The 11,947-nt window shown below is 42.9% G+C and overlaps 1 protein-coding gene across 1 annotated transcript; it reads right to left on the reverse strand.

The window, feature by feature from the left end:
* Positions 1 to 5,495: 5,495 nt before the first annotated feature.
* Positions 5,496 to 7,713, reverse strand: HEXIM1 (HEXIM P-TEFb complex subunit 1). The gene has a single exon (XM_020997454.2). It carries the CDS (start codon positions 6,966 to 6,968, stop codon positions 5,895 to 5,897), a length of 1,074 nt encoding a protein of 357 aa, XP_020853113.1. The 5' UTR covers positions 6,969 to 7,713; the 3' UTR covers positions 5,496 to 5,894.
* Positions 7,714 to 11,947: the final 4,234 nt, after the last annotated feature.

The following is an 11,947-nucleotide window of genomic DNA, read 5'->3' on the forward strand; positions in this document are numbered from 1 at the left end:
GATATGATACAAAGGTCATTCAGAACAGTTCAGTAGCCTGCTTCAAGAAAGTATCATGGTAGCATCAGAAGTTAATTCCAGCATTGGTGTTAGACAGTAATTTTTGGATAGTGCCCTTTACCTTATGGCTAGGTTCTATAACTCCGGCAATGTATAGAGAGATTATTGATCAGTGGCAAGATTGAATTTTTTTCCCCCAGCAGTTTTTTGTTGCATATTTCCTTTTCTTATGATTACTCTTGCTCCTGTCTCCTAAGGCCCCCAATCTCCTATAAAATTATTCAAAGACTTTGTGGTTTAATAAGTACTGATGATTTTCCCACACCCCACCCTAATGAATTTGGAACCATCTTGCTTTTTTTCTAATCCCCAAATGAGCTTCCAGGGTTGATCAGGATTTTCAGTGTTGTGTATTAAAAGCAAGCTTCCAAAGTCATTTTTTATTTCCTGCTCTGACCTATTGTGGATGGAAAAAGTCCTAGTGAACAAGTGGTGTTGTCTTTATTAGTTTTACTTAGATGAAAGTGTTTGGAGCGCTCTAATGCTCTCGTGTTGTCTTTAAGGAGGATATTTTATGGTTACAGCAGACCCAGAACTTTTTAACACTTAACACATTGAACTAGATAAGAAAAATTCCCTCCTGAATTTTTTCCTCTTTTCCTCTTATTTTTAAACCAAATGTTGCTATTGGTACTTTCTTTATAGAGGGAATGATCATACTTGTTATATTAAAACACTTAACCATACAATCTTGTAACAACTCTAATGGTTTTGTGGACATTCAGAATATTTATTAGAAAATTATGATTATTCCTGTTGGTGCCCACCAAAGGTTCTTGCTGCAACATTTACCATAATTAAACCCATCTTTGGGTGGAAAAATGCTATTCAGGAGCAGATTATCACAGCTAAAATTAATGATATATCAAACTGATCCCCCACCTCACGTCCACCATTCTTTTTTTTCTACATGAACAGAATGGAATGGCCAGCTCTCCAGTATTCAACACAGCTGGCCAAGATTGAATCAGCTGCCATCTAGACCAGGGTTCTAACCTTTTTTATATCATGGACCATTTGGCAGTCTGGTGAGATCTATAGACTCCTCAGAATAATATGCTTTTTAAAGTTCATAATTGAAGGAAATGCTAAATTTCAATTAGAGCTTAGTGAAGATATATCTTGTCCATTCAAGTTGAGGGATCTCCTGAAATCAGCAATCTTACTCTGCCAGATGGTCTGTTGTTCTACATGTCCTATTTTAAGGAAAACCAACAGTGTCACCACACTGTACTTAGTAAGTGTAAAGTGATCACTGGCCTCAAGAAGGGACTTGTGATTACCTCAAATCTGATTAAATGTGGTCAACTATTTAGCTGTGAGTTTTCCAATCCTTTTGATATACCCTGCTTTCTCCCGCCCCACTCCTTTTTGGGCTTTTTTTACTAGTCCTTCAGGCAAGGAATATTTGAAAAATCCTCTGTTCTAGGGAAATACTTTGACGAAAATGAAAGCCCTAAGCCCAAAAGGAACCCAGAGAGTAAATGTTTTCTACTGCATGCCAGGATCCCTTTTCAAATTCTAATCTTAATGATAATGCTCCCTTTGAAAACTATAAACACCATAGAAGGTGAAAACATTTGTTTCATTAGATTCTGACAAACATGCCATAGGCAGCCATTTTACAAATGAAACTTAGGATGGTAAGTGGTATAGCCAGGACTACACCTGGTCAGAAAAGACTCATTTACAATGATATTTAAAAAAAAAAAAAGATTTGATACCTTTTTTGTCTTTAAATCAGTCATTTCCAAGCTCATCCTCCTTTGAACCCTATCTTATGACAGAAAAACACAAGTGTCAGATGCAAATGACAATCTGGCAATGTATATAATATTCAGTTCTAGTCATTTCCTTTTCTGCTATGATAGTGGAGGAATGTTTCATTATGTTTTCCTTTTTTTTTTTCCCCGTTACTTAGAGTTAACTTCCTCTTAGAGATTTTTCCATTTGCAGGAAATATTTTTAGTTCTGCTTACTTCGCTCTATCAGTTCATGTAAATCTTCTCACATTTCTCAGACATCCTTATATTTTTAAACTGCATGATTCTATTACGTTTGTGTTCCATAGTTTTTTCAGTCATTCATCAACTAAGGGGCACTTCCTTTGCGACCACCAAAAGTGTTATGCTTATTTTGGTACAATGTGTCCCAAAGTCTTAGCAGAGTTTAAAACTGCTCTGACCGTTTGGGGCATCCTATATATTGCATCTTTTTTTTCTGACTCCATGGGTATATTCCCAGTAACTGTGTCAAAGGATTTGGACAGGTTAGTCACTTTTTTTGCATAATTCCAAACTGGAATCCCGAATAGTTGGACTAATACTGTACTCTCCCACCACAATATTCCATCAGTAGTGTATTAGAGCACCTGTCATTCTCTCCACTGGTTCTCAACTTTTATCATTTTTCCAGTTAGCATTATATAGGTGAAATCGCAGATATTTAAATTCCCATTTCTCAACTATTTGTTTCGAGCATGTTTTCATGTGGTCATTTATAATTGACAGTTTTACCACTTATAGGAGAATGGCTCATGGTCAGTTCAGGTCCCTCTGTATTTTGGATATGATACTCTTACCATGATTCCTCCCCTTTAAGAACAACCAGCATCCTTCACCATAACCAAATGAAACTAGGACTCGAAAGAATTGGTAAAATGGGTAAGATGCAAGCTAGCCATTGGAGAATCTCTTTGAATCACAGCCCCACCCAGAATTGCCTGGCCTCATTCAGAATTTGAGCTCAGAATTACACCAAGAGGTGACAGTGATTAAGTACCATTGAGTATTTAGGGTACAGCTTAGCCAAACCTAAATATTCCTTGCCTTGTTTGGTAGTCACCAGAAAGTTAAATGGTCCTTTTCTAATATGCAGTAATTCTCAAGCTTCTTGGTTTCAGGACCCCTTTACACTCTTTAAAATTGTTGAGGATTCCAAAGAGTTTTTATGTGAGAGTTATATCAATGTTTATTAAAAATTAAAACAATTTTAAAATAGTAATTTAAATAAACCACTGCATGTTAACATTTTATGAAAAATAACTCACAAAATTAGAAAATGGCATTCATTTGCATATTTTTATAAATCTCAATGCCTGGCTTAATAGGAAAGAGTTGAATTCTCTTATTTCCTGCTCCAATCTGTTATAATGTTGTTTTGGTTAAAGTATATGAAGAAAATCTAATCTCATGCTGATAGATAGTTGGAAAAAGGAGCACTTTCAATAGGCAAAGTCTTATGAAAAATTTTGACCATTCTGAAAGGGTCTTTCAGGGATCCCCTGGAATCATATGGGTCCTTGGACCATATTTTTGAAATCCACTCTGCTAAGGGAAAGGAAAAAATCTGGAATTTCTAACACCTAAACATGTCCTATTGATCAGTTCTGCCAAAAGAAAAATGTCAAGGGGTTGCTGTTATCATTAATTAGAATGGATTTAAGGATCATTTGTGGATTCAGTGCAATACCCTGTTAGAACAGATAATTAAGTTGGCTTATTTTCTCCCTGCCAAGAATGCTATAACTAGCTAAGTGTTTTATATAGTCCCTACCCTTATTGTAGAAAGTTATGGTACTTCTATCTTGGACAGGAAAATTAAAAATTATAACACAGAACAGTTTTAAGGTTGAATTTCCCATCTGTAAAATAAGGGCATTCCAAGAGCAAAATTCATAGGAGATTACATGACTCAGGAAAATCAGTCATTCAAAAATTATTTGGAGTGGTAAAAGTAAAACTACTTTAAAAGATAACAGCTAGATTTTTGCCAAAAGGTGACCATAGGATTTCTTTATTATGAGTAATAGTTATATGATTTCTTTCCAAAATTCCTTAAGACTTCATTCTTCCAATGCTGACAAAAGAAGATCTAAATAACCTGCCTTTTTACTACGTATAAGCCCTATGACCAAAGGTTAACTGTTAACACTCAAACTTAAAAAAACTACTACTTAGTATGCAAAGCCAGAGGGCAGTGTTGTCGTTCTGCCATCATAGAACAGTTTGCTGGTGCTGCTGTATGATGTCATGTTAGAAGGAGAATTGAAAACGCAAAAACTATTTACCAAAATAAACCTTTAATGTCATTTAGTCCAAAGGAAGAACTGATAATACATATTTCCAGTGGAACATCTGTCAGAATAAGGCCAGCTCAGCATTTAGTAGTCAATCTTGTCCAACTCTGACTGGTTGTAATTTCCCTGGATTTGTCCTTTATCCTAAAGATACATTTTGGTATTTTATTTTCACCCTCTGAATTTTCCTCTAGTTACATAATAGTATGTTCCAGTCAGGACAGAGTTTTGGGTCTTTCCCCCTAATGTTAACCTGCAAAATCCTCTTAATCAGAACTCCTATCAAGGAGTTAAGTACCTTGATTTTTCTCTTAGGTTCCACTGGTACATATGAACATGTTAATTGGAAACCATTTAACAGACAAGTTAGACAGAACATTTAAAATGGCTACCATTTTATAAGGGCTTAGATTGGCTGTGATTTTTTGAACCAGATACCAATGAAGTGGTGTGGTATGGAGAGTTCGTTCACATTCCCTTGAGTCAGTATGGGGCAGAAATTACCTTGCACACACTGATCATCATCCTAAGAATTAGGAGCAGGGCAGTTGAAATATCAACAGCTCTTTCTCTCTCCTGGGAATCAAGACAATACCTCAGTGGTGAGCATTTAAGATTTCTCACTACCTGCCTTAAGGATTTAAGCACTAATCCATAAACCTGTAGTTTCTTCATGGTAAGCAGCTACCCTGTTGAACAATTAGGTTCTTGGAATTCCAAAATAGCCATTCCCTCTTTTAAATACATTTTTTCCTCCACAAAAAGAGGAGCAGCCCAAGTTTATCTAATCTAACTATAGCCAGCACTTAAAAAAACAAAGGGTTTACCAACAACCACTTCCAGAACTCCATCCAGCTTCACTGGAGGGTGTAAGATTGCTGAAAACCAACTTGTACCAATGAAATTGGGACTGTCAGTTGACTCTTGCTAACTGCCAAATTTTATTTACATATTTGTCAGCAGGTTTTTTGAATGGCTATTAGGAAAAAGAGTTAAGTTCCAGGCTCTGGAATTATAAACATGCAAAACCTTGCTGCCACCTCCTGCTGCCCCAAACATCTTGCAGTTTCCTTTCCAGCAGCACAGGAAAAAAAAAATACCAAGGCACTAGAAAGCAAGCACAGAATTAACATTGCGGTACTTTGCCTATTATGTATTGTATTGAACATTGAAAATTTACTAAAAAGGGAAAAACGTATATAAATTGGAGAACCTCCCATTAAGGCTGCATAACTGTTTTTTGCCTCACTGACCAAATATGCCTTTTTTAAACACCCCAGGATTAATACAAATCCAAAAAAAATTCTCTCCCGGAGAATATTACCTTGATATCTCTAGAAATCACACTGAAACTATGTTACATTTATAAATATTAAATTTATTGTAACTATAGAATGGACTTAATGGTTTTCAGATTTGGGCACCTTACAACTCCCTGTTTTGAGGGTTTTTTCCTTTTTTTTTTGGTTAAACAGAAAAATGCATTATAATTTGAGTCAAATTTACTTACATCCAAAAAATACACATTCATCTCTTCTAGTAAGAACAAGAAAGCAACCCTTCAGATTCACATAATTAAAGAACAAGGAAAAAAAAACCACTACATTATAGCTAAAATTTTAAAACAATACAAAGCCATGGGGTTTTTCATTTTTGATTATGTCATAAAAAGGTTCACTGTCATATACACATGTATATAATGTTACATTCCATCACCGTACAAAGTCCCATTTTTCCCCTCCCCCAAAAAGTTTGACTAGTCTCCAAACTTGGAAAGAGGCACTCTCTCCTGCTGTCTGTGCAGTTCGTTCTCTTTCAACAACTGGAGATTCTCGGCTTTTAGCCTATCCAGCTCCAACTCTAGTTCTCTTACCCGGGAGTCCTCCCCAAACTTCTTGCTCTCCAACCGCAGCCGGTTGTTCTCGTCCTCCATCCTGGAGAGACACTTCTCCAGCTCCATATATTCTTTGATCAATTCCTGCTTGCTCATGTTTTGGAGGCTCTCCGCATGGTACCGTTCATAGGTCTCGGAGAAGTCCCGCTGGAGAAACTCACTTCCGTCTCCCCCCATCCCATCACTGCCCCCGTCCTCCTCCCCTGCCTCCTCCAAGAAGTCCTCATCACTTGTATCGTCCGACTTGGCCACCGCCCGCTTGGAGTAGAGGCCGGTTTTGAGGTCCGGCTCCTCCTGATCGTGGTCGTCCATCAAGAACTGGGTCGTATTGTAGGGGGCAACTGGCTGGCCTTTAGCGAACATCTCGGCTCGAACCCGGGATGCCCGCTGGCTCTGCTTCTCGTCGAACTTCTTCTTCTCCTCCCAGGTCAGCTTGTAGTAAGGCTTCCAATGCCGCTTCTTTTTGGAAGGCCTCCTCCTGTGCTTCTTCTTCCCCAGCTGTCTTTGCTGTTGCTGCTGTCGCCAAGCCTCCTCCTCCTCCCCGACAGGAACTGCAAACTTGTCGCCCCCATAACCTTGGCACGACTGCGGGGGCTGGGCTCCGGGCCTTTGCCCCTCACCCAACGGTGGTGCAGCAGCAGCAGCCCCGACAGCTGTCAGATTGTCAAGGTTCTGGCCCTTCTCGCCCCCCTCTGGGCAGCCGGGGTCTAGGCACGCCACAGTCGCCCTGGGAGGCGAGGCTGGGGCTGGGTTCCCTCCTCCCTCCTCTTTTCCAAGGATCTCATCAAGTTCAGGAGAAGCTCTCGATTGCCACCTACAGTCCTCCCCGGGGGGCTCGGTATAACGCTCCGCTCTGCCCATAGCACCTGTACAGTTGGAAGAAGTTTGAGAAGTCTGTTGCTGCTGCTGACACTGAGACAGAAATGGCTCGGCCATGACTGGACGGAGTCCTCTTCTGGAAGAGTTGGAAGTAATATTTTTTTAAATAGCCACAAAGTCCCTTCTTTTCTCTTTTAAAAGAAAAAAAAATCTTTTTAAATGTCCCGCGGGTCTTCTCTTGAACGCCGGCAGCACTGATGGACGGAAGTATTCTATTGTCAAGCCTTCCGCCTACAAACTCCACTCCAAACTTGGAAAGGGCGCTTCTGGGTCAGCAAAGGGTTAAGCACCCCCTAGACCGTCGGGCGGGCTAGCTGGCGGGACCCAAGATCTGCAGCACCAAAAACAGTATGTATGCGGGTGTACTGGGGGAGGGCTCGCCTCAGGCCCTCCCCCCCACCCGAAGAGTTGGGGGCAAAGCCAGCGAGAGTAGCAGAAGCAGCAAGGTGAAAAGTCCAAAGGGTTAAAAAAACCCAGCCCCGAAAGGGTTAATGCCACCAGATGACGCGCCCGCGAGGGCCTGGGTCCGTAAAGGGTTAAATCCCCTGCCGCAGAGCCCACAAGGGGTTAAAGTCCCAGGACCACTTCCGACCACTTCCTCCCACTTCCACGGGTGTCGCTCCGGCCCCTGCTTCCCCGCTCCCTGGCCCCGGCCGGAGCCTCAGCCGAGAACGGACAAACTCATCTCCCCCTTGGCTCGGCGCTCTGCTCTGAGCTCTCCTCCTCCTCCGCCTCCTCCTCCTTCTTCCCCCCTCCCCCTTCCGACAGCACTGCTTCCGCCTCCTCCTTTACTTTTCCCCCTCCCAACCTGCTTCCTTCACCTGCCAACTTCCAACTGCTGCCTCCCAGCTCTCTGTGCTGCTTTATATAAAGGAGCCAACCCGCCCCGCCCCCGCGCAAGCGCGCCGTAGACTCCTCCGCGGCACGCCGGGACTCGTAGTCCACTGTCTCTTGGGACTAGCGTCCCCATGCGTTGGCCAGACCAGCCAATCGTCAGGCACGCGGAGGGTGCCTCCCAGCCCCGCCTCCTCGACCGCCGGATCGGTGCGACCGAAACGTGCACTGCTATAGGACACAGTGACCGAGATGAGCGGAGCGAGGCTAGCCAATCTCGGGAAGATTAGGGCGGGTTCTGGACGGTACCATGGTGTTTCAAGAGTAGGAGAAAATTCGCCAGCTCCAAATGAGGCTTGCAGCGTAATTGTTCAAGAAAGATACGTTTTAAAGGATAGTGTCAAATATTTTCCCCAGTGAAACAATTCTGAGGCTCGTCAATGTTCCCTGTACTAAAGGTAAAATGGTTCATTCCAAAAAATAGTCCCCGAGTATAATCGGCTTTTGACCCCTTCACAAAAAGGTATTAAGTCGAGGGAGTTGAGGATAATATCAGAATCTGCGTCCAAATCAGAGTCAGAGCCCAAGGGACTGCCAATATTAGGTTTTCAGAAAAAAGTGATCCTGAGAGCGCCATTTGCGGAGGGATACCTAAAACATACACCTTTTGAAACCCGGAAGGGGCGAAAGAAGACGTAAACAAATCAAGAAGAAACGTGTGCCGGCTTAAAGACACAGGGAGGCTCTCGCAACCCAGTCTCGGCCTAGGCTGAAGTGGTTGACTGCGTTCCTTTGCCACGGGTTCGAGTCTCACGTCCTCGTGGATTCTTCCAGAGGCCTATAGAAGAGGGGGAAAGGGTGCTGGCCTGAGAGGCTTGGCCCTGGGTTCAAGGCCTGCAGGCGAAGGAGAGGGAATTGTAGCTCGCTTCCGGTTCTAGCGCCATCTCTGGCTTCCCTGCCTTCTAGAAGCCTCCTCCGCGCCCCCCCCATCTCTGGGCCCGGGGCCCTGTCTGGGGAGGGGGAGGGGGGAGGGGAGAGAACCTTGATCGGAGAAAGGGGGCTAGAATTGGAGATTGAGCCCGTTCGGGGCTCTGTGGTCGCCCACCACTTCCTAGGGGTAGAATCCATTCTTCCCTAAACGTTAATACGCTTTGAGATCTTCCTAATAGGCCTTCTGTCTTCTTTTCCAATCATGCTCCACTGCACTGCCCCAGGGTTGTTCCTAAAACACAGGTCTGATCGTGCCCCCTCCCCTCCCCCCCCAAGCGGCAGTGGCTCCCTGTCGGTACCTCTAGGACCAAATCTATTGGAATGCATGCTTTTTTCGTGTAGGGATTGTTTCATTCCCCCCCCCCGTATACAATAGGTGCTTAATAAATGTGTGATTGATTAATTGACTGATACAAAGGCCTGTTTAGGCATTTAACACATCCTCACGTGTTCTCTAAGGTCTCCAGCCATGCTGTTTGTCACACTGAACATTCTGCCTTCTGCCCTGCTGTTACACAGGCTGTGTCCCCCATTATCTGTAATACACCCCAAGTGTTGAGCACAGTGCCTGGCACATACTAGGAGCCCAATAATGCTAGTTGATTACTGACTGACTTCTGCTTCTTCCAATCCCAAGCCTACTTCGAAGCTCAATCAAGTGCCTCCTCTTATAAGAGGCCTTTCCTGATCCTCCATTTGATAGAGCCTTCCCTCTCCCCATCCCCCTACCATTACTTTATACCTTGTTGTTCAGCAACGTCCAACTCTCAGTGACCCCCTTTGGGATTTTCTTGGCAAAGATACTAGAGTGCTTTGTCGTTTCCTTCTCCAGCTCATTTTACAGATGAGGACACAGGCAAACAGAGTTAGATGACTTTCCCAGGGTCACATAGCTAGTAAGTTGGTTTTTTGTGTTTTTTTGAGGGTATTTGAACTCAGGGTTTCCTGACTCCAAGGGTATATCCAGTATACCACCAAGCTACTCCTGTTTGTGGGAGATTTGAACTCAGGGTTTTCTGACTCCAGGGGTGTGTCCTCTATACCACCTAGGGGCTCTTTCTATGTGTATTTGTTGTCTCCTCTCCTCCTTCCCCCCCCAACCTGTAAGTTTCTTGAGGGCAGGAATTGTTTGTCTTTGTCTTTGACTCCCAGTGACTAACAAAGTGTTTAGCACCAAAAAGGCAATTGATAGATGCTTGCTGATTGATTGATTGATTGATTGATCCTCTAGAGATTTGCCTGGGTCCTGGTTGAGGGGCGCTTTCTTGAAGGAAAGCTGGATGAGAACTGAACCTTTAAACGTTAAGACATTTCCTTTCCTTAGCCCATCCATGAAGGATATAACCCTGTATTACTAGACTGAGTTCTTGGAGAGGGGTTAATGGATTTTGGATTGTCTAGTCTCTGAGGGAATTGCAAGCAGGTCTTGTGGCTATGAATTTGGAGGCCTAGTTTCTGATTGCACCCTGCCAACTAACTGCCTTTTCCCTCTCTGAGGCTGTTTCATCCGTTGTAAAATGGGAGCCTTGAATTCTGGAAAACAGTTTGCAACTAGGCACAAAAAAGAAAAAAAAAAAACCTTAGCAGTCTGTAACTAGAATCCCCTTTGACCCACTGATAATCCTGTAAGGCCTAAAGAAAGAGGAAAAGGGTCCAAATGCACCAAAAGATAGCTCTTTTTTGTGGTGACAAAGAACTGGAAACTAAGGGAGTACCATCAATTGGGAAATGGCTCAACAAGTTACAGTATGTGAACGATGAAGGAGAAAACTGGAAAGATTTGTGTGAACCAGTGAAGAGTGAAAGGAGCAGAGTAATTTATAGAAAGACAATAATATTGTAAAATCAAAGAAGTTTGAAAAACCTAGGAATTCTGATCAGGGTAATGACTAACCATGATTCAGAGGATTAATGATGAAACATGCCACCCACCTCCTGACAGAGAGATGAAGGGCTCAGAATGCAGAATTGGAATTTTTTTGTCACGTCTAATATGAAATTTGTTTTGCTTGACTATACGTATTTGTAACAGGGATTTTATTTTTCTTTCTTTTTCATTGGGGAGGTATAGGTAGATAAAGGCAGATTTTTGCTGATAGGAAAAATAAAATTTAATTTAAAAAAAAGGGAGAGAAACAGCATAGTCCCTGGCACAAAGTGAAGTACTTATTGATGAGTTTATTTCATTTAAGCCTCATCACAACTCTGTGAGGAAGGTTCTACAGGTATCACCACCACCACCACCACCACCCCATAGTCTAATGTTAAGGCAAGTAGACTTTAGTTCCATTTTGGGATACCCTCAGTGAAGCTGTCCTTGTGAGACAGTTTTGAGGAGTTATTTAAGCACTGTGATGGAATCTGTCTGACCAAGTAAGGGAGAAAGGCCTAGGTCCCCTGAGTCCTTTGGGAGACATTCCTGGTAGGGGCTTGGAATTAAGTGATGATACCAGACAATCATTTATTGAAGACCTGCTGTCTGCCAGACCCTGTGAAAAGGGCTTTACAAATATTATCTCATTTGATCCTCACGATAGTCCTGGGAGGGAGGTGCTGTTGTTCCCATTTTAAAGATGGAGTAAAAGGTTAAGTGATTTGCCCAGGTCACATAGCTAGTAAGTGTCTGAGGCTGGATTTGAACTCAGGGCTTCCTGACTCCAGGCCCAGCCCTCTACTTCACCACCTAGCTGCCTCTAATTAATTTAATTAAATGCCTCTCTTTGCTGACTTAACATCTGTCAACCATCCTTGGTTATACACATCATCCTTCACTCCCCCCCCCACCACCACCACATCCAAATCCTTCCCTATCTTCCTTCTCTCTTGTGATCCTTCCACGTCCAATTTCTGGGTTTTAGTCTTTCCATTCTGGCAGTCTTGATATCCAAGAGTGGAATATTAAATAGCCTAACAGGTCCCCCTGCCTCTAGTCTCCCATCCATTTTACACACACAGGCCAAAAAGTAATCTCTTCCTGAAATGCTGCTTTGCACAGGGAGCCCCACCTTCCCCACCCTCAGCTAAGTGATAAAACCTCGTGGAGTCCCGAGCCCAGACAACACTGTCCTCCAAAAGAGTTAAGTCCTCACTGTGTGTTGATGACAGATGAGAAGTTTACAGGCTGAGCTGTGCAGCTCTGTGAAAGCAGAAGTCCCTAATTATATGAGAAACAGCCTTGGAGTGCCCACTGACTCTCTGGAGTCTGCAGTACA

This window comes from Phascolarctos cinereus, unplaced genomic scaffold (assembly GCF_003287225.1).
Source record: "Phascolarctos cinereus isolate Bilbo 61053 unplaced genomic scaffold, phaCin_HiC Scaffold_5;HRSCAF=322, whole genome shotgun sequence".
Taxonomy (NCBI): Eukaryota; Metazoa; Chordata; class Mammalia; order Diprotodontia; family Phascolarctidae; genus Phascolarctos; species Phascolarctos cinereus.